Source organism: Micromonas commoda, chromosome 6, assembly GCF_000090985.2.
Source record: "Micromonas commoda chromosome 6, complete sequence".
In the NCBI taxonomy this organism is placed as follows: domain Eukaryota; kingdom Viridiplantae; phylum Chlorophyta; class Mamiellophyceae; order Mamiellales; family Mamiellaceae; genus Micromonas; species Micromonas commoda.
The window spans coordinates 473,217-491,153 of NC_013043.1; the positions used below are offsets into that span (position 1 = coordinate 473,217).

At 66.7% G+C, this 17,937-nt stretch overlaps 10 protein-coding genes across 10 annotated transcripts; 4 read left to right on the forward strand and 6 right to left on the reverse strand.

Annotated features, from left to right (window-relative positions):
* Positions 1-1,566: 1,566 nt before the first annotated feature.
* MICPUN_69885 (predicted protein) lies at positions 1,567-2,300 on the forward strand (the record flags this gene model as incomplete). Its single annotated transcript, XM_002502785.1, has 1 exon — positions 1,567-2,300. A coding segment is annotated over one exon (734 nt), but the record flags the coding sequence as incomplete, so codon positions are not given.
* A 79-nt stretch (positions 2,301-2,379) lies between these two features.
* MICPUN_59246 (predicted protein) lies at positions 2,380-3,375 on the reverse strand (the record flags this gene model as incomplete). The annotated part of the gene is made up of 1 exon (XM_002503145.1): positions 2,380-3,375. The coding sequence occupies one exon, from the start codon at positions 3,373-3,375 to the stop codon at positions 2,380-2,382; it is 996 nt and encodes a 331-aa protein (XP_002503191.1).
* Positions 3,376-3,750: 375 nt separating this feature from the next.
* On the reverse strand, positions 3,751-4,707 carry MICPUN_59247 (predicted protein; the record flags this gene model as incomplete). The annotated part of the gene is made up of 1 exon (XM_002503146.1): positions 3,751-4,707. One exon carries the CDS (start codon positions 4,705-4,707, stop codon positions 3,751-3,753), a length of 957 nt encoding a protein of 318 aa, XP_002503192.1.
* A 134-nt stretch (positions 4,708-4,841) lies between these two features.
* MICPUN_100957 (predicted protein) lies at positions 4,842-6,389 on the reverse strand (the record flags this gene model as incomplete). The annotated part of the gene is made up of 1 exon (XM_002503147.1): positions 4,842-6,389. One exon carries the CDS (start codon positions 6,387-6,389, stop codon positions 4,842-4,844), a length of 1,548 nt encoding a protein of 515 aa, XP_002503193.1.
* A 181-nt stretch (positions 6,390-6,570) lies between these two features.
* Positions 6,571-7,803, forward strand: MICPUN_59249 (carbohydrate-binding module family 20 protein; the record flags this gene model as incomplete). The annotated part of the gene is made up of 1 exon (XM_002502786.1): positions 6,571-7,803. The coding sequence occupies one exon, from the start codon at positions 6,571-6,573 to the stop codon at positions 7,801-7,803; it is 1,233 nt and encodes a 410-aa protein (XP_002502832.1).
* Positions 7,804-7,925: 122 nt separating this feature from the next.
* MICPUN_100958 (predicted protein) lies at positions 7,926-10,619 on the reverse strand (the record flags this gene model as incomplete). The annotated part of the gene is made up of 1 exon (XM_002503148.1): positions 7,926-10,619. One exon carries the CDS (start codon positions 10,617-10,619, stop codon positions 7,926-7,928), a length of 2,694 nt encoding a protein of 897 aa, XP_002503194.1.
* Positions 10,620-11,802: 1,183 nt separating this feature from the next.
* MICPUN_100959 (predicted protein) lies at positions 11,803-13,584 on the reverse strand (the record flags this gene model as incomplete). The annotated part of the gene is made up of 1 exon (XM_002503149.1): positions 11,803-13,584. A coding segment is annotated over one exon (1,782 nt), but the record flags the coding sequence as incomplete, so codon positions are not given.
* Positions 13,585-13,927: 343 nt separating this feature from the next.
* Positions 13,928-14,698, forward strand: MICPUN_108427 (predicted protein). The gene has a single exon (XM_002502787.1). The coding sequence runs from the start codon at positions 13,986-13,988 to the stop codon at positions 14,571-14,573; it is 588 nt and encodes a 195-aa protein (XP_002502833.1). The 5' UTR covers positions 13,928-13,985; the 3' UTR covers positions 14,574-14,698.
* A 470-nt stretch (positions 14,699-15,168) lies between these two features.
* MICPUN_91031 (predicted protein) lies at positions 15,169-16,049 on the forward strand. The gene has a single exon (XM_002502788.1). It carries the CDS (start codon positions 15,404-15,406, stop codon positions 15,992-15,994), a length of 591 nt encoding a protein of 196 aa, XP_002502834.1. The 5' UTR covers positions 15,169-15,403; the 3' UTR covers positions 15,995-16,049.
* MICPUN_59254 (bile Acid:Na+ symporter family) lies at positions 16,025-17,589 on the reverse strand (the record flags this gene model as incomplete). The annotated part of the gene is made up of 1 exon (XM_002503150.1): positions 16,025-17,589. One exon carries the CDS (start codon positions 17,587-17,589, stop codon positions 16,078-16,080), a length of 1,512 nt encoding a protein of 503 aa, XP_002503196.1. The 3' UTR covers positions 16,025-16,077.
* Positions 17,590-17,937: the final 348 nt, after the last annotated feature.

Sequence of the window (17,937 nt, forward strand, 5' to 3'; positions counted from 1 at the left end):
CGGGGGATCCGTCGTGGCACGTCGCGTTTAAAACTCCCACGCTGGGTTCCCACCCCCGCGACTCCATCATCGCCCTCAGCAGGTCGTCGTCCAGCCCGGGGGCCACCGCGAACGTGTGCTCGAAGCGGCGCGTGCGCGCGAACGCCTTCAGGTCCCTCGCCCCCGAGAACCCCAAGGTCCTGTTACGCCGGTGGTCGCGAAACTGATCGTTGGAACATATCCACGCGTCGTTGTCCTTGGCGTACTCTATTATGGTCAGATCGTCGCTCTTGCTCCCCTCGGTGCCCTTGCCCCTGGACACCAGCCGCACGACACCCGCGTCCACCAGGTCCATCAGCTCGACGTTCACCCACGTGCCCTTGCCCAGGTAGCGCACCTTTTCGGCGTTGAGGGTGGCTCGGCCTCCGCCGTCGCAGATCGTCTGGAGGCCGCCCACGGCGTACTCCTTCGGGAGGAACGCGACGACCTCGAAGCCCCTCGCCCTCCAAGGTTCGTGCTCCAGCGCGCGGACGATGCCAGCGGAGAGCGGGAACTGCCTGCACTTGAAGCGCGAGCGAACGGAGGTTCCCATGGACCACGCTATGTTGGCGCCGTCGAGGACGATGCGGGTGTGCCGTCTCGACGACGAGGCGGCGGCGGCGTCTGCCAATGCATCGGGGTTCGACGCGTCACCGCGCGAGGTTCCGCCCGCGGGTGTGCGCCCCGCCGCCTCGAGGACATCCTCCCACTCGAATATCTCCGCGAGGTCCGCCGCCCACGGCGCCGGGTACGTGCCTTGGGGAGTCACCAGGTCGTCATCGCGTCGCGCCCGCCTGGCCCCCGAGTTTTTCAACCTTCGTCCCGGGTGCGCCGTGCAGCTCGGGGCGGCGCGGGGCCGGGGCTTCGCAGCGCCCGGGGCGACCGCGGGGGGGGTCACGAGACGCACGATACACGCGGCGGCGTGGGTTGACGACGCCATGTGCACACGTCGTCGACCTGACCGCGCGAGGTGGTCTGGGGTGAGGCACTTCGCCAGAGGCCGAAAAGCCACGAACACGACGGAACAGGGTGGCTCGAATTCTCATTGCGACCTGGCACGGCCCATCCATGTCCGCCGAGGATGAGCTCGCCGCGTTCCATGCCGAGATCGCGGCGGTGGAGACAGCAGCGGCGCCAGAGGAAGATACCGGGGATGGAACCCCGGAGGAGCTCGAGTTCGAGGACGACGACGGGACCTGGTACGTCTGGGATCGCGCGACCCGCAAGTACAAGCCCAAGGGGGAGGACGTGATGGCCGCGCCCGCTGCCGCCCCGCCGCCCACGTGGAGCGCCGCCGACATGGTGTTCCAGGACGAAGACGTGGCCATCCCCTCCCTCAACGATGCGAAGAAGGCGGTCGCGGCGGCCAAGCGGGGCGACGACGAAGACGAGCCCGGCGCCGAGCCGGAGGATCCGGACGGCGCGCCGAAGATGAGCGAGATGGCCATCAACGCCATCGAGAAGGAGAAGGAGCGACGCGCCAAGCGCGAGGAGGCCAGACGAGCGAACGCCAACGGCGATGGATCCGGTTGGTTCGATCTCAAGACGAACACCTCCGTCTACGTCACCGGCCTGCCCGACGACGCGGAGGTTGACGAGGTCAAGGAGGTCTTCTCCAAGTGCGGCGTCATCAAGCTCGACGCGGATACCGCGGCGCCGCGGATCAAGCTCTACAGGCACAAAGAGACGGGGGAGCTCAAGGGGGACGGGTTGGTGACCTACCTGAAGGAGCCGAGCGTCCAGCTCGCGTGCACAATCCTGGACGGAGCGCCGTTCAGGCACACCATGGGAACCAACATGACGGTGACCCCGGCAAAGTTTGAGATGAAAGGGGACTTCGTGGCGAAGAAGCGGAGCGGCGGTAAGAAGCGCAAGGCGGCCGTGATCGCCAAGCAGGAGGCTGAGCTCGGGTGGGGGGGCTTCGACGACACCAAGGACAGGAAGAAGACGACGGTGATAATCAAGCACATGTTCACGCTGGACGAGATGTTCTCGGATCCGAACTTTAGGGTGGAGCTCGAGGAGGACGTCGAGGCGGAGTGCGGGAAATTCGGCGCGGTGGACAAGGTGAAGGTGTTCACGACCAATCCGGAGGGTGTGGTCAGCGTCCGTTTCAAGGACGGAGGCGACGCGCAAAAGTGCGTCACCGCGATGAAGGGAAGGTGGTTCGGGGGCAGACAGCTGGAGGCGTCGCTCTGGGACGGCTTCACCAACTTTGCGAAAGCCGGGCTGGAGTCCACGGAGGAGGACGAGGCCAAACGTCTGAAGGCGTTTGGGGATGAGCTGGGGGGCGACGAGGACGATTGACGAACGATGCGATGCGAATACGATGCGACGCGAATTTAATCATCACCCGTTTCATCACACGGCCACGACGCCGTCGAAGACGAGCTCGGCGGGGCCGGTCATGATGACCCTGTTGTCGCTCTCGCGCCACTCAATCTCGAGCGGCCCGCCCGGCAGCTCAACCGTGCACTTTCGCTCCGTGCGTCCCTCCAGCACCGCCGCGACGACGGTGGCGCACGCGCCGGTGCCGCACGCGAGGGTGGCGCCCGCGCCGCGCTCCCACACGTGCATCTTGACGTAGTTCCTGTTCACAACCTCGGTGAACTCGGTGTTGGTCTTGGCGGGGAAGGCCGGGTGCTTCTCGAACATCGGGCCGTAGTGGGACAGGGCGAAGGAATCGACCTTGATGCCCTCCTCGTCGCACTCGCCCTCCTTGCCGAAGGTGACGCAGTGGGGGTTGCCCATGCTCACCGCGGTGACGAGCCAGGTCTCACCGTCAACCTCCATCTTGGCGCGGACCGCGGCGCCGTCCTGGGTGGCTTCGAAGGTGCACGGAACCTTGGGAGGGTCGAGCGTGGGCTCGCCCATATCGACGCTCACCTGGCCGTCGGCGCGAACCTCGGGCTGGATGAGGCCCGCGAGGGTACCGACCTTGTACGCCTTGGGGTCGGCGCCGTCCATCTTGGCCACGAAGTTGGCGAGGCACCTGATGCCGTTGCCGCACATCTCGGGCTCGGTGCCGTCGGAGTTGTACATGCGCATGGAGTAGTCCTCGTCCTTCTGCACCAGGCCGGGGGGCATCGCGAAGATGACGCCGTCGGCGCCGATGCCGAAGTTGCGATCGCACAGCTGCGCGCAGCGCTCGGACGAGAGCTTGATCTCGGAGCTGTCCCTGTTGTCCACGAGCACAAAGTCGTTGCCGAGACCCTGATACTTGTAGAACTTGACCGCGTCGGCGGCCGCGGCGACGGCGACGCAGCGGCGGCGGGCGCCCGCGCGGCGAACGACGCGATGGGAAGCGAGTCCGCGAACGGCGGAGGGCGCGACGAGCGCGGACGCGGAGGCGGACATGTCTCTCGAAGTCGCTGTAAGACTGTCGAAGAGATGGGCGGGCGCGTGCGGCGGATGCGCGGCGCGGTGCGGTCGAGCGGGCGTGCCCGTCGAAGTGCGCGAACCCCTTCGACGCGTCACTTATCCAACCGAACGAACCGCCGCCGACGAGGCCTTCGTCATCGACACGCAGCTTCGAAACCGCACACGATGCAAAAAATTGTTTCGGGACTTTTACCGGAAATCGCGAAAACATCCCCCGTCCGAGGTCGACGAGAGCATCGACACGCCCGTCGCTCGCTCGCTCGCCCGACGGACGCCAGTTCCCGCTCGTTCACCCCGCGTTTCGACCGTCCAACACCCGAGGCGACTCGCCAACGTCCCACAATCTCCTCGTCACCGCCGCCCGCCACCCCTTCGCCGCCGCCACCCCCGCGTGGCCTCCGAAGCCATCGCGAAGGCCACCACGCCCGCCGTCACCACCGCCGCGCCCGCCGCCGCCGGGCCGATCCCATTCGCGCCTTCGTCGCCGACACCGATGTACCGGGCGCACCACCTCACCGCCGCGACCACCCCGAACGCGTCGACGGAATCGTATCCGTCGGAATCCATCGCGAGACTTTGTCCGTCGTCGCCGGCGCGAGTGGCGCCTGCGTTAGTCCCCGTCGTCTCCCGCCCCGTCTCCCGGGTCCCCGATCCGCCCGGCGACCTCGGCTTCGTTCGCGGGGACCCCTGGGACTTCACCCTCGCTTCACCCTCGGGCACAGCTGTGTCGTCTTCGTCTTCGTCGTCTGCCGTTCGCTTCACAGCTGTGTCGTCTTCGTCGTCGATCTCGGCGTCGAGTCGGCGCCACGCATCCGCCGTGAGCGTCCCCTCGTTCACCCGGGCCGTGAGCCACGTCCTGGCGTCGCGCGATCGTCTCCGGCGTTGGAACGTGAGGTGCACCGCGTACAACCACGCGGCGCCCGGCAAGATGTCCGCGTCGTCGTCCCCTTCCCCGTCCCTCCGCCCGCCCCTTCGATCGACGAGGGTTCGCTCGAAGATTCGTTGGAGCGCCTTCTCGGCCGCCGCCTCCGCCTCCGCCGGGTCCGCGGGGTTCGCCAGCCTCAGCCTACTCCAGAGTAAGGCGCTCGCGCGATGGAACTCCTCGCCGAAGCCGGCCGCCATGCGCGCGGCGTCCAGGTCGTGTCGCGTCAATCCCCCCAATTTATACTCGGCCTGGATCCACACGCACTCGGCGGCGACGCGCTCGGACGTGGAACCCGCGACCTGGCGGGCGGCGGCGGCCTCGATTTTCGCCCGCTCGAACGATCCGCTGACGAGCAGCCGCTCCGCGTCGTCCAACGCCCTCATCCCCGCGCGCCCTGACCCTCAAGCGGCCGCGCGCCCGTCAATGAACTTCGACGCCCCGGAATTTCAGCTCACGCAGGCTCGCGAAAAGGTTTGTCACACGCGTTCTACGTCTATCTAAGCGTGTCCGGCTAGGTTCAATCCACGCACGGGTCCTCCCGCGTCGCCTCGTCGCCCCCGTCGCCCCCGTCGCCCCCGTCGCTCCCGTCCACGTCATCACCCACGTCGTCGTCTTCTCCCTCCGACGTGTCTGACTGCGACTCGTCCACCACCACGTCGACGCCCTCCGGCCACGTGGGCGGCACCCGGAGCCGACTCTGACCGACCCCGTCCTCCGCGGCGACCGTCGCGCTTCGCAAAATCCCGTAAAACTCGCCTGTGCCCACGATTCTTCCGCCGGGCCACTCCGTTCGTGCCGGTGCCCCGGCGTCCCCGTCGTCGAAGGCGCCCGTCGCGGAACGAGGCTCGAAAGACTCCAGCTGCGCTCCGAGCTGGTCACCGTCTCCGCCGCTACTCCCCACTCGCGATCCTTCCCGCTCGGGCGTGAACCTCCACCCCATGTGCACCCCGCACGTCCCGCACGTCGCGATGGTCCACCGGTACCCCGGGAACCAGCTGTGCTCCGCGCTCGGGTCGCCGTGGAGCCGAAGCGTCCGGCCCGCGTGGCGAGGCTCCACGGTGACCATGTCGTGGACGATCCCGCCGGGGTTCACGTACGACCCGGTGGCGCCACCGTCGGAGACGACGACGATGTCCGACATGTTGGCCACGGCGACGCCGCACCGGCGACACGTCAGCGATAGATCGCACGCCTCTTTCTCCGACAGCAAACGCAGCAGAAGCCGAGTCCGCTCCGTCGTCGTCTCCGTCGCCAAAAGGCGCCATCGCTCGCACGCATCCAGGGGCAACCGACTCGCCACGGCGTACGACAGCGACTCCGGATCTTTCGGCAGCGACGCCACGTCCTTCACCGTCAGCGCCACGAACGGCGTGCGCCTGACGCGTTCGGCGAGACGGACGGCGTCGAAGGCTTCGTACACCGAAGCGCTGTGCGGCGTGAGGGGAAGGGCGGGGGAGTTTTTCCCGAACGCGGTCGCGGGCAGCGCCGGTCGCCGCGGGAACGTCTCCTCGGGGATGACGTCGCACTCGACGTCCACGGACGTGGCGGAGCGCACGGCGACGGGACGGAGACCCACGGGGTGGCGCGCGAGGTAGTGGATCCAGTCGAGGTCCACGATCCGGAGCCTCAAGATGCCCCTGGCGACGACGGACAGCGCGGAGTCCTCCCGGGCGTCGTCCTCCACGGAGACCTGGCGGATCTCCATCACGGTGCCGACGACGCCGCGGGGGTCCTCGGAGGCGACGTCGTACATCTCCGGGACGAACGTGAGCGCGCAGAAGAGCCCCTTGAGCGGCGGTGGCGCGGCCATGGCGCGGTGGACGAGCCTTTGCGTCAGCGGGTCGTCGCTCGGTATCATGAGCGGGAGCGTGTCGCCCGGAAAGAGCACCTGATGCGAAAGCGGGAGCAATGGGAGATTGCACCGCAACGGCCCGCCGGACCTGGCGAGCTCGTATCGGATGTCGGAGTTTCCCGGGAGATCCCGCACCTCCCCCAGGTAGGTGTGCGCCGTGGGCATCGCCCGGAGGAAGGCTCCGTAGCCCGCCTCCTCCTCGCCCGCCTCCATCGTCCGTCGCCTCTTCTGCGAAAGTGGCGCCGCTCTGCCACCAGTCTGCCAGTCAACGTTGCGTCGCAGACGGAAATTGGATGCTGACTGGACACCAGCCTGGAATTATACCAGAAACGCCCCGCACCGCGGCCTCAGCTGCTCAACCTCAACGACGATGCTGGTCGTCCCGACCGCCGCGATGGCCACCATGGTCGCCATCGAGGCCCGCGCGCCCACTCCGCGCGTTTTTTGCATCCCCCGGCGCGCCGAACCCGCGCGCTCCCGCCCCACGAATTCGGGCGTTTTCCCTCGTGGGAAGAGGAAGGGCGCCCTCGTGGTTCACGCGCAGCAGTACAGCGGCAACATGTACCACCAACCCGTGGGCAACCGCGAGCCGCCTTACGACCCGAACAAGCCCGCGAGGCCCGCCGAGCTGAACAACAACGCGATAGCCACGAAGGCGACCGAGGCCTCCGCCATCATGCGCGCGCACGAGGAGGCCCAGCGCATCACCCACGCCGCGCCCGGCGCCTCCGACGAGGAACGCGAGCGCGCGACGCACGAGCGCAACGTCCAAGCCGCCACGACCATGGGCGAGAACGCGCACGCCCTCCGCGAGCGCTACTCGGGAGACGCGGAGCCGGAGTACGTCGCCGACGTCCGCGAGGCGCGGCAGAGGCACATCGACCTCGAGGCTCGAGCGGTGCAGGAGCGCGATTACGTCACCGCGTCCAAGAGCGCCGCCATCCTCCGAAGGCTCGTCGAGATCGAGACCGAGTTGCTCGTCCAGGAGACGAAAGAGATGGAATCGTCTCTGTCGCAGCAGTACGCCGAGGCTGCGCTCGCCAAGCGCAAGAAGGACGCCCTGCTCCAGGAGCTCAACGACATCAACATCGGGAACGTCACGGACGATCGATACGGCGATCTCACCGTCAAGTCCAACGTGACCCCGAAACCCAAGCAGAAGCAAGCGACGCAGTCCGAGGGCGACCAGGAGAGCGACCCTGACCCGCGCGACCCGGCTCCGATGCAGCCCATGGTCCCGGTTCGTTTCGGAATCAACGTTAAAACCGCCTTTGGCGAGGGCGTCGTCGTGTGCGGCGACATCCCCGAGCTCGGCGCTTGGGACGCCAACGCCGCTCCGAAGATGGAGTACCAGAAGAAGGACGCGACGTGGTCCACGACGGTTCACATTCCCCAGGGCTCCGTGTTCAAGTTCAAGTTCGTCGTCGAGGGCGGGCTGAGCGAGAAGGAGAAGGAGCAGGGGAAGCAGCGGGCGCATCACTGGCAGGAGGGAAACGATCGCAAGATTCAGCTGCCCATCGAGGGAGACGCGCTGTCCCTGGACGTGGTGTGCGACTGGGACGGCAACGAGGCGAAGGAACGCATGTGGCTCTGCACCCCGGTGCCCAGCGTGGCGCCAAACGTGTGAGATATTGTATTGCGGCATTTGCGTCTGATCGACCCGGGTGTTCCTTCCTTGGGTGTCAACTTGTGATGAAGAAGAGCAGAAAGATCGTCATTCAAGCAACCGGGATCACCTCGGTTGATCCATCATCGCCCTCCAGCCCTCACCTTCTCCTTCGCCGGCTCCGCCTCGCCTCCGCGACCCATCAACTCATCCTGCAGCCCGCACAGCATCCTTCCGACCCTCGTGGACATCTCGCGCTCGCGACGCTCCTCCTCTACCCTCGCCACCCGCTCGGTTTCCTCTGCGTCCATCCTCTCCCTCTCCTCGAGCTGCCTGGCGATCATCTTCGCCGCCGGATCCGGCGCGCGAATGCTCCGCGGGACCACCAAGGGATTCTTGCGCTCGAACTCGCCGACTCCCCGGTCGATCGAACTCTCGTCGACGCCCTCGGACCCGGGCTCGAACAGGGTTGGGACGGTCGAAGACGTTCGGTTTGGGTTATTCGGGGCGAGCCAGACGCGGACGTCCCCGTCGCACCCGGCGGTCATGTACTGCCCCTTACCCGGTGCGCAGACGATGGCGCGGATCAGGTCGACGTGGCCGCAGAAGATGTGGTCGGCCTCGGCGTCGTCGTCGACGTGTGCGCCGGCGAAGTTCGGCACCCTCGGCGCCGGCGGTTCCTCAACCTTCGATTGTTCTTTCCCCTCCGGCGCGACGGGCGCGTCTTCTTCAGCCTCCGTCGCTTTCTTCTCCCCTTCCGCAATCTGATCTCCCTCGCCACCGTCGAGTTCCTCGTCACCCTTCACGCCGTCGTCGATCCAGTTGCCGTGCTTGTCCTTCCTCCCTTCCATTCTCGCCAGGTCAAACACCCTGACTTTCCTGTCTGTCATCGCGGCGAGTACTTTCCCGTTTGAAGCGTCCAGCGCCATCGCCGTGATCGAATCCCCCCTGAACTTCAAGCACCGCGTCGTCTCTAGCGCGCGCGGACACCACAGTCTGAACGTCCGGTCGTTCGAGGCCGTGACCCACAGCTCGCGCCACTCGCACCATTTCACGGCGGTGACTGCCTCCGCGTGACCGGTCAACTGACCCGCAAGCCTCGCGCCCTCATCCTCATCCGGATCGTAAGGCCCGCTCGCGCGCCAGATCTTGACTCGGTCCTCCCCCTGCGCCGCGGTGGCGATCTCCTCCCGTAGTGCGCATCGCTCCAGCGAGTGCACCGCGTTTTCGTGCGCGTCCGGAACGCAGTGCGCCTCCCTCCGGGTTTGCAAGTCCCAAAACCGAATCGTCCTGTCGGCGCCCGCGGAAGCCAGCGTGTGATCCCAGAGCTCCGCGACCGCCGCCACCCTCCCCTGGTGCCCGGGCATCACCTTGCGCAGCCACGGTTCCTCGCCGTCCAGGTAATCCTCCAGCCGCGATTCCTTTTCTTTCGGCTCGTCGCCGTCAAACTCGTCGCCGTCCTCCGACCCCGGCTCGGGTTCGCGCCCGTCCGCGTCATCCGGCGAGACGCTCGGCTCCCAAATACGAATCGTCCCGTCCTCGCAGCCGGTCACGAGGGCGCCCAGATCCGCGCTGAAACACGCGCACGCCATTCCCCCTCGCGCGATGTCTCCGCCGTCGATGCTCTCCTCCTTCGTCCACACGTCCGTGCTGACGTCGCCGCTGGCTCGCCACCGAAGCACGGTGCCCTCGCTCCCGACGCTGTACACCTCCTCGGGAGCGTCGCCGCGGTGGGGCACGCGCACGAGCGCCTCGACCCAGTCCTCGTGCGCCCGAAGAACGCGAAACGTCGCGTCGGATTCGAAACGCCACAACACGACGTCGTGGCGCGTGGGCACGCCGTCGGCGACGACGCCGAACACCCTGTCGCCGTCGTTCGGCGACGCGTGAAGCGCAGTGACGGCAAAGTCACCAAAACCACACACTCCCCGTACGAACTCCGTGACGTTCAGAGGGGACCTCGGGTCCAGGACGTTGACTCGGCCGCGATCCTTACCGCCGCTCGCCCAGTACGTCCCGGTGGCGGGCGAGTAGCACAGCCCCGTCACCTTGTCCACACCGGGAAAGTTTGAAAAGTTCATGAGCTGCGCGCCCTCGTGCGTCCACACCTTGCACGAACCGTCGTAGGATCCCGTGAGGACCCACGCGTTGGCCGGGTCGGTGGCAACGACGGACACGGCGGCGTCGTGTGCGTTGGCCCAACGTCGGTACCTCGGGGGATCGCGCGGGGGTACACTCGCCGCCGGCTCGTCCGCGTCGCGCATCCGCATCCTCTCGAATTGCTCACCGTCGAAGACGCAGACGGACCGGTCGTAGCTCCCGGTGAATATCCGCCCGTTCGCGTCGCACGCGACGCCGCGGATGACGTCGGCGTGGACGTCCGGGACGGTGCAGACGAGGCGGACGGGGTGAACCCTTCGATCACCCGGGTCCTTGTTCCGTTCGATGGTGTTGATGGTCACGAGCCGGAAGACCGAGATTGCGCCTCGCCCGCCGGCGACGAGGAGGTCCCGTCGGGCGCCGTACGCGAGGCAGAAGAGGGCGCCGCGGGCGTCCACGCGCTGCAGCTCCTTCCCCTTCTCCGTGCGACACACCATCGTGCCGTCGACACCGCAAGTGACGAGGTAATCGTGCCTGCGGACGTACTCCATAGCGGTCACCCATCCCTTGTGCGCGCCCGAGACTTCTTGGACCATCTCCCCGGTCTTCTCCTCCCAGCAACGGATCTTGCCGCCCTGGCATCCGGTCCAGACCTCGCGCCTCACCGCGTTGTACGCGACGCATAGGATGGGGTCGTCATGGGCACCGGCGAGGACCCGAGAGACCTCCAGCGCCATGCCCCTGCCCGTCGACTGACGAATCCTAAAATCGGAATCTCGTCCTCGACCTTCTGACAACACAGAGAAAGCACATTTACGAAGTAACAACGACTCGAGCGCGCGGCCTTGCAGACTGCGCAGAAGAACATCGAACAATCCAAACGCAACGCGCGGCAACACTGATGTACATCTACAGAAAGTCGGAGGCCTTCACCGAGAGCCCCCGTTTATCGACCCACCGTATCCACTCCCTCCACGTCTTGTCTGAGCTCAGCGTCGCCCTGTTCCCGAGCACCACGAGTCCCCGCTTGGCCCGCGTGACTGCGACGTTGAGCCGCCTATCGTCCGCGACGAATCCGAGCGATCCGCCGGAGTTCGCTCGCACCGTGCAGAGGACGATAACTTCTTTCTCCCTGCCCTGGAAGCCGTCGACGGAGTGGACCTCGAGCTCCCTCTCGGCCCTCGCCTCGGCGTCGACGTCCCACCCGGGTTTGTCCGACGTGGCACTAAAGTCGGCTGCAGAGTTTATATACGCCGGGCTCGACGCCCACAACTCGCGAAGCCTCCTCACCTGCGCCGCGTACGGCGCGATGACTCCGATATCCCCCAGCGATCGCACGCTCAGCATGCCGTCCACGAGCGTGTCCCGCGGCGACGCGGCCAGGAGGGTCTCGACGACGGCGACGGCGGCTCGGGCCTCAGCCTCGTTGAGGATGGAGAGGCCGTCCGGCGCCCTGCGCTCCTGACCGTCGATCTCCACAAAGGCCATGGGTATCCGACCGTACTGGCCGGTGGTCTTACTCGGCCAGGGAAGACCGAGAGCGGGGGGCCTGTCCACCGGCGTCGGGTTCGAACTAACCCGGCCGCCGTAAAACGCCTTCGAGGGCCACTCGGCGAGCGCGGGGTGCATGCGGTACTGCCTGTCCAGCAAGTCGGGTACCAACCCGAGGCGCTCGAGCCTCTCGAAGAGAGAGACTCCCAAGCCGCACGATTCCGCCTTGCGGCTGGTCACCGTCGGTGGCAGCTGCATCTGGTCGCCGACGAGCACGCCGGCGACGGCTTTGGTGAGCGGTATGAGCGCGACGGGCTCGGGCGCCTGCGTCGCCTCGTCGACGCACGCGATGCGAAAGGTGAAACCCTCCAATAACTCATCCCCGGCGCCCACGCACGTGCAACACACGACGTCTGCGTCTCTCAAAACCTGCTCGGAGGCGACGCGCTCCATCCCGGCCGCCTGCCGCCTCGCCGCGGCGCCGCGCGGGGAGTAATCGCCTCGCGCCTGCTCGCGTAGCGAAGCCGCCTTTTTCCCAATCGGTGTCTTCGCGGCGAGGGCGCCCAGGGTGTGACTCTCGAGCCAGGGCTGGACCTTCGCCGGGGAGCCGAGTCGGACAACCTTGAGCCCTTCTTTCGCCCTTTGGCCCTTGAGCCCTTGAGCGTCGTCTGTATCGCGTTCCCTGACGAGCCCGTCGAGGATGTTATCAACCGCGACGTTAGACGCCGCGCAGGCTAAGACGATGGGCCCCGTCTTCTTAGACCCCCCCGTCACACCCTGCGCCCTGGCGAGCTCGACCGCCCCTTCGATGAAGCTCATCAGCGTCCGCGTCTTGCCCGTACCCGGCGGCCCCTGCCACACGGACAGGGTCCGGCCGAACGCGCGCTTCACCGCGGCGGCTTGCGAGGGGTTGAGTTTCGCGTGGTCCGTGCGCTTGAGCGCGGGCGACAGCGTCTTCGCGAGCGCGTCTTTCCCGCCCCACGGCGGCGGCACACACGCGATGGCCTCCAGGGTTCCGTTTCCGTCGGGGATGCCGATCAGCGCGCGCTGCAACGGCGCGTACGCCGTGGAGCTGAGACGCTTACCCCCCGGCGCGGCGGCGAGGCCGGGCATGCCCCCGGGTTCGGAGAATGCGACGAGCGCGGCGAGAGCCCTGTCGTGGGTGATGGTGTTGGCGCTGAGATCCATTCGGAGCTTACGCGCGTCCAGCAGCGCCGCCTCGTCGTCCTCGTCCACCGCCACCTTCAAAAAGTGCATCGCCCGCTCCACGACCACGCCCTGGACTCCGCCCTTTCCGTTCCCGTCCCACTCGTCCCCTTCCACCAGCGTCACCATGTCGCCCTGCGCGAAGCGGTGAAATGGTAGCTCGGCGCCCATCGCGAGGGTCCTCCTCGTCCTGTCCACGGACGAGGGCGTCGGTGGTGCTGTCGCGGCATTCGAACCGGCGGGAACGTCCGGCGCGGCATTCGAACCGGCAACTTGGTGTCGAGGGACGAGGACTCGGACGACGGCGTCTTTTTGCAGCGTCCCCTCGTGCATCGCTCGGAGCCCGAAGAGCGCGTAGCCCTCCTGGCGGATGCGGTCGACCGGCCACGTCTCCAGGCGCTCCTTGGCCCTCGCCATCTCCTCCTCGAGCTCCAGCCTGAGCGCGCGCGCGAACTTCTCCCTGTGCGCCGTGTACCCGACTCGGAGGACGGCGCGGGACGATCCCCGGGCCCTGGTCCCCTCCTCGCCCCGGCCCGATCCCTGCGTCATCGCTTTGGCGCCCGGGTCGAGGAGGTGCGCGAACCCCGCGGGCGCGTTCCCCGAGCCGGTGGCGGACGCGCCGAGTCGCTCCCACAGGCGCCTGCGCTCCTCCTCGGCGCGCGCGGGGTCCTTGCGCGCGGCTGGCGAGAGCAGCGCGCCACCCCCGCGGAGATCGGCGAAAGGCGACTCGCCCTTGGTGGAGGTCTTGACGCTCACCCTGCGTCGCATGCCCGCGGGCGCGACGCCAGGATCGACGGGCGGCGGCGGGGGAAGACGTGCGGGCTTGCCCCGCGGCCGCGATCCGCCTCCTCGGCCGCCCGAAGACGCCCCTTGCCCTGCTCCGCGACGGTTATTCCCGGGAGATGACGATGGTTGGGGGCCAACCTTAGCGGTCTTCTTGCCTCCCCCGGATGCGCGACCCGTGGCCGCGAACACCGTGTTCGCGATGCCCAGCCCTCGCGCCATCGTCGCCGTCTCCTCGCTCGCGCCTCGCTGGACGCCGATACGTGTGGCCCGTCCGAGGCGAGAGGTGAGCAGTCCGTCCGCCTTTGTTCAAACTCTGAAAGGACGGACAACTGGCACGACAGCTGCGTGCGGGATCTTGGGAATGTTGGCACGGCGGGGGGCCACGGCGAAGCAATCTAAGAAAAATCATGATCTTCAGACGACACCTTCAGACGACAGCTTCAGAAGTCCTATGTGAACCAGTTAGAAAGTTTAACCCAAATTACGCAAGGGAAATCTAATTCGGCGGCGGGGGCAACGAACTTTCACCGCGTCAGAGGTTTTAGGTAACGGCGTTACAGCCACGCGCGTCACAGCCGACGGACCCCACCGGCGCTTCTCGAGTCGCGAGCATTCCGCCCATGCACTTCAACCGCAGGTCCCTCGCGCTGCTCGCATGCGCGATCCTCGCCCTTCAACCCGTCTCGGCGATGGAGGGTATGTCGGGCATGGCTTCCGGTTCGTCGACCACGACCTGGTCGTGCTCCGCCAAGTGCGACGGGTCCGTGGCCGCGGACAAGATCTGCGGCGGCAAGAACGTCTCCACTGCCAGCACCTTGGGCCTCGGCACGTGTGCCGAGACCAAGAAGGCAATCTTCGACGTCCCCAAGTACGCCACCTCGGCGCACATGGTCCCGTGCGACCCCGGCTACTGCAAGATGTGCACCGCGGCGGGTGAGAAGACCATGATGGGCTCCACGGTGACGTGCTACAACAACTCGGTGACCATGTACGCGAACAAGACGGACGCCAACGACCACGCCCTTGCGAGGGGATGCAAGGGGAGCCACGAGATGATGTCGAAGTTCATGCCCGGCGAGACACACGCGTCATGCGAGTCGGGAAAGAATTACTTTGATGCCGTCGCCTCCGGCGCCGCCAGTGGAGGCGCCGCCGCGGCGCTCTTCGCGAGCGTCGTCGTCGCCGGCGTCGGGGGCTTCCTCGTCTAAAAGCTCGAGGTGTTCTGACTGAGCGCCTCGAGGGTCAGGCTTGGGAATGTTGGGGAGTGTAAGTCAGTCGTTAGCCCTCCGGGGATGGCTTTTCCTGCAGCTGCCTGTAAACCATCAGTTTCACGACTCGAACGTCTCAGGCCTATCCAAAACGGATATCATCTCGATTAGGTGCTCCCCCGCGGCCACTTCGCGCCGCGCAGCGTCTCAGCTCGCGGATAGCAGGCGGTCATCGACTCGTCCGTGTCGTTCGGCCCGTCTGGTGCGTCCTCCCCGGCGTCCACGTGACCGCGGCGTCGTCCCCGCGTCCCCCGCGAGTCGAGCGCTCCCCGAGGAAAACAATGGCAACGACCGTCGCCGGGTTGCGGTTCGTTACCCCCGCGCTCGTCGCGCGACCGGCGTCGCGGTCCGTTCCCCGCGCGGCGGCGGCGCCCGCGAAGATCGGCGTCGGGCTGACCGCTCGCGGACGTACCGGCCCACCCGCTCGCGCCTCCCCCGTCGTCCGCGCGTCGTCCCGCGACGCGTGCGACGCCCGGCGCACTCGCGTGCTTTCGGCGGGAAACGACGAGGGCGCCGCGATCGGATCCCCCGCCCAAGCCCCCGCGCCCCGGTTCGCGTGGCTCGGGCAGTTCGCCAAGGTGGCCGCGCTCGCCGCCGTCGCCTGCGCCGTCACCGCACTCCTCTTCCCGGACACGGCGCTCGCCGCCGCCAAGAAGGCCGCCGTCGCCGCATCCACCGACCCGCTCTGGAAACGCGCCATCTCCTTCGTCCTTCACCTCGACAAGCACCTCGTGTCCATCTTTGCAAACTACGGCTTCGCCGCGTACGGCATGTTGTTCGCCATCGTCTTCTGCGAGACCGGTTTGGTGGTCACGCCGTTCCTACCCGGTGACTCGCTGCTCTTCGCGTGCGGGGCGCTGGGCGCGCAGGGCATCATGAACGCGCCGCTGGTGCTCGGCCTCCTGTTCCTCGCCGCCGTCATGGGCGACACCGTCAACTACGGCATCGGCAACTTCATCGGCGGCAAGGTTATCCAAAAGTACCCGAAGATCTTTAAGAAGCAGTACATCGACAAGACGAAGGGTTTCTACGAGAAGTACGGCGGTAAGACGGTCGTGTTGGCCAGGTTTTTCCCCATCATTCGCACCTTCGCGCCCTTCGTCGCCGGCGTGGCGAACATGAACTACACCAAGTTTTTCACGTTCAACGTCGTCGGCGCGGCGGTTTGGGTCGGACTGTTCATATTCCTCGGGTACTTCTTCGGGACCATCCCGGCGGTGCAGGAGAACTTCGCGGCGACGATCGTGGCGATCATCCTGCTGTCCTGCCTGCCCGTGGTCTTTGAGCTCATCCAGGCGAAGAAGGAGGCGAAGGAGGAGGCTGCCAAGGCTGCCGGGGAGGGTGGAGCCGCCGCTTCTTGATTCCGATTTCGCGCTGTAGTACCAACTTGTAATCTGCATAAGAGTCTTTAGTCAACCTCATTCTCCTACGTGCGCGTCGTCGTCTACTTCTTCTCGAGGTCCACGGCCTCGACGTCCACCGTCTCATCGTCCCCACACTCGTCGCCTTCCCCGGTCACCTCATCGGATTTCTCCCGGCGCGGGGAATCGTCCTCCACGATGTCCCCCAGCGAATTGACGCGAAGCAGCGAATTGACCTCGCCCTTCTTCGGCGATCGACTGGGCGGAAGCGCCGCGTCGAAGAAGAACCCGCCGTCGGACCTCGTCCGCGCGTGCCCCGGCCCCCGACCACCCCGTCCCCGCCGCGCGCGACCGCCCCCCCGGCCCCCGGCATCCCCCACGCCCCCGAGCGGGTTGTCCGCCGTGCGCTCCTCGCCGATGGCGCCGAGCTCCGCGAAGTTGATCGAGTCAAAGTCGAAGTTCTCGCCGCTGCCCAGCGAGAGCGACCGCGTGTGCCGCCGCCTCGCGCGAATATCCCTGTGCACGAACGATCCCGTGCTCCCCCCGTGTGCCAAACGCACGTCCGGATCGTCGGGTTCGTCGTCGCCCGCAATGGGCTGGTAGTTATCCGAGAGGATGCGCCACAGCGTGTGATGCGGGGGGGCGTAAGTCCACCCGGCTTTCCAACCCGCCAGGCACAGGATACCGAGGGAAACGACCTGGACAACCTGGTAGAAGGTGGGCACGCCCGCGGCGACGCCTATGACGTCGCAATCGGCCGCGCCGCCCCCCTCACCCTCCACAGCCTCGGCCCTCATGCCGATGGTGTCGCACATCGCCTTATCGTCATTGCTAAACGTGGACAAGATGACTGCGAGAGGAATCGCGGTGTTCTGATACGCCGTCTCGATCGTGACCGACAGGCAGTGCGGCTTGGGCAAACCGCACGCGTACGCGAACGCGAGTGCCACCAGCAAACCCACCACGCAGGGTACGCCCACGCCCACGTAAAACTCCAAAGACCTGGCCCATATGGGCCGGCTCGAGTTGCTCGAGAAGAAAACCCCCAGCAGCACGAGCGTGACCCCAGCCGCGTTACCGAGCTTCCCGAGGTTCTCCCGCCACTCCGGCCGCTTGATGCTGGCCAGCAGCCCGAGCCCTATGCCGCAAACCACCATCGCCAGGGACAAAAACAGGCCTCCGTACGCCACCTTCACGCCGTCGTCGCCGCGGTTCGGGTACGCCAGCGCCAGGTAGATCATGATGTTCACGGGCAGGGTTCCCACGGCGAGGAGGGAGCTCGCGGTGGTCATCGCCATGGACAGCGGGAGGTCGCTGTTGAACAGCGAGCACCACCAGTTGCTGTAACTGCCACCGGGAGAGCACACGGTGACGAGCAGCGGGATGCCGTACACCGGGTTGTTCGGGAAGAAGGCTCGAACGCTGGCGAGCCCCGCGAGGGGCAGGACGATGAACTGGCACAGCAGTCCGATGCCTATGCCGTACGGTTTGCTGAACCGCTGCTTGAACTCTCCCCAGTCCACCTGCGAGGCGAGCCCGAGGATCAGGACGAACAGGATGATGTTCCCCGTCGCCGCGATCGCCGGGTTCGCCATGGCTGTCGTCCTCTCACGTTATCTCTCGACTCGTTCGACAAGATCAATAACGCTATGCACGCCCCCGGTCACCGCATCGGCTCTCACGCCGAACCCGACCGACAGCGCCCCGGAACCAATTATCCCGTCGATACGCTCCCCAGGCGATCGATCCCGATAGCGATATCCACCCCTAGGGCGCGCCGGCCCTTTCCGCTCGACCGCGCGACTTTGTCTGACGGGGAAGGGCGCGAAGGGACGGGGGACCGGTGACGAGGACGAATCAGTTGTTCGGCAGATTCGGGAAACCGGAGCGCCGAAAACGAGCCAACGAGTTTCAAGCAAGCCCTAACGGAGCCATCGAGCCTA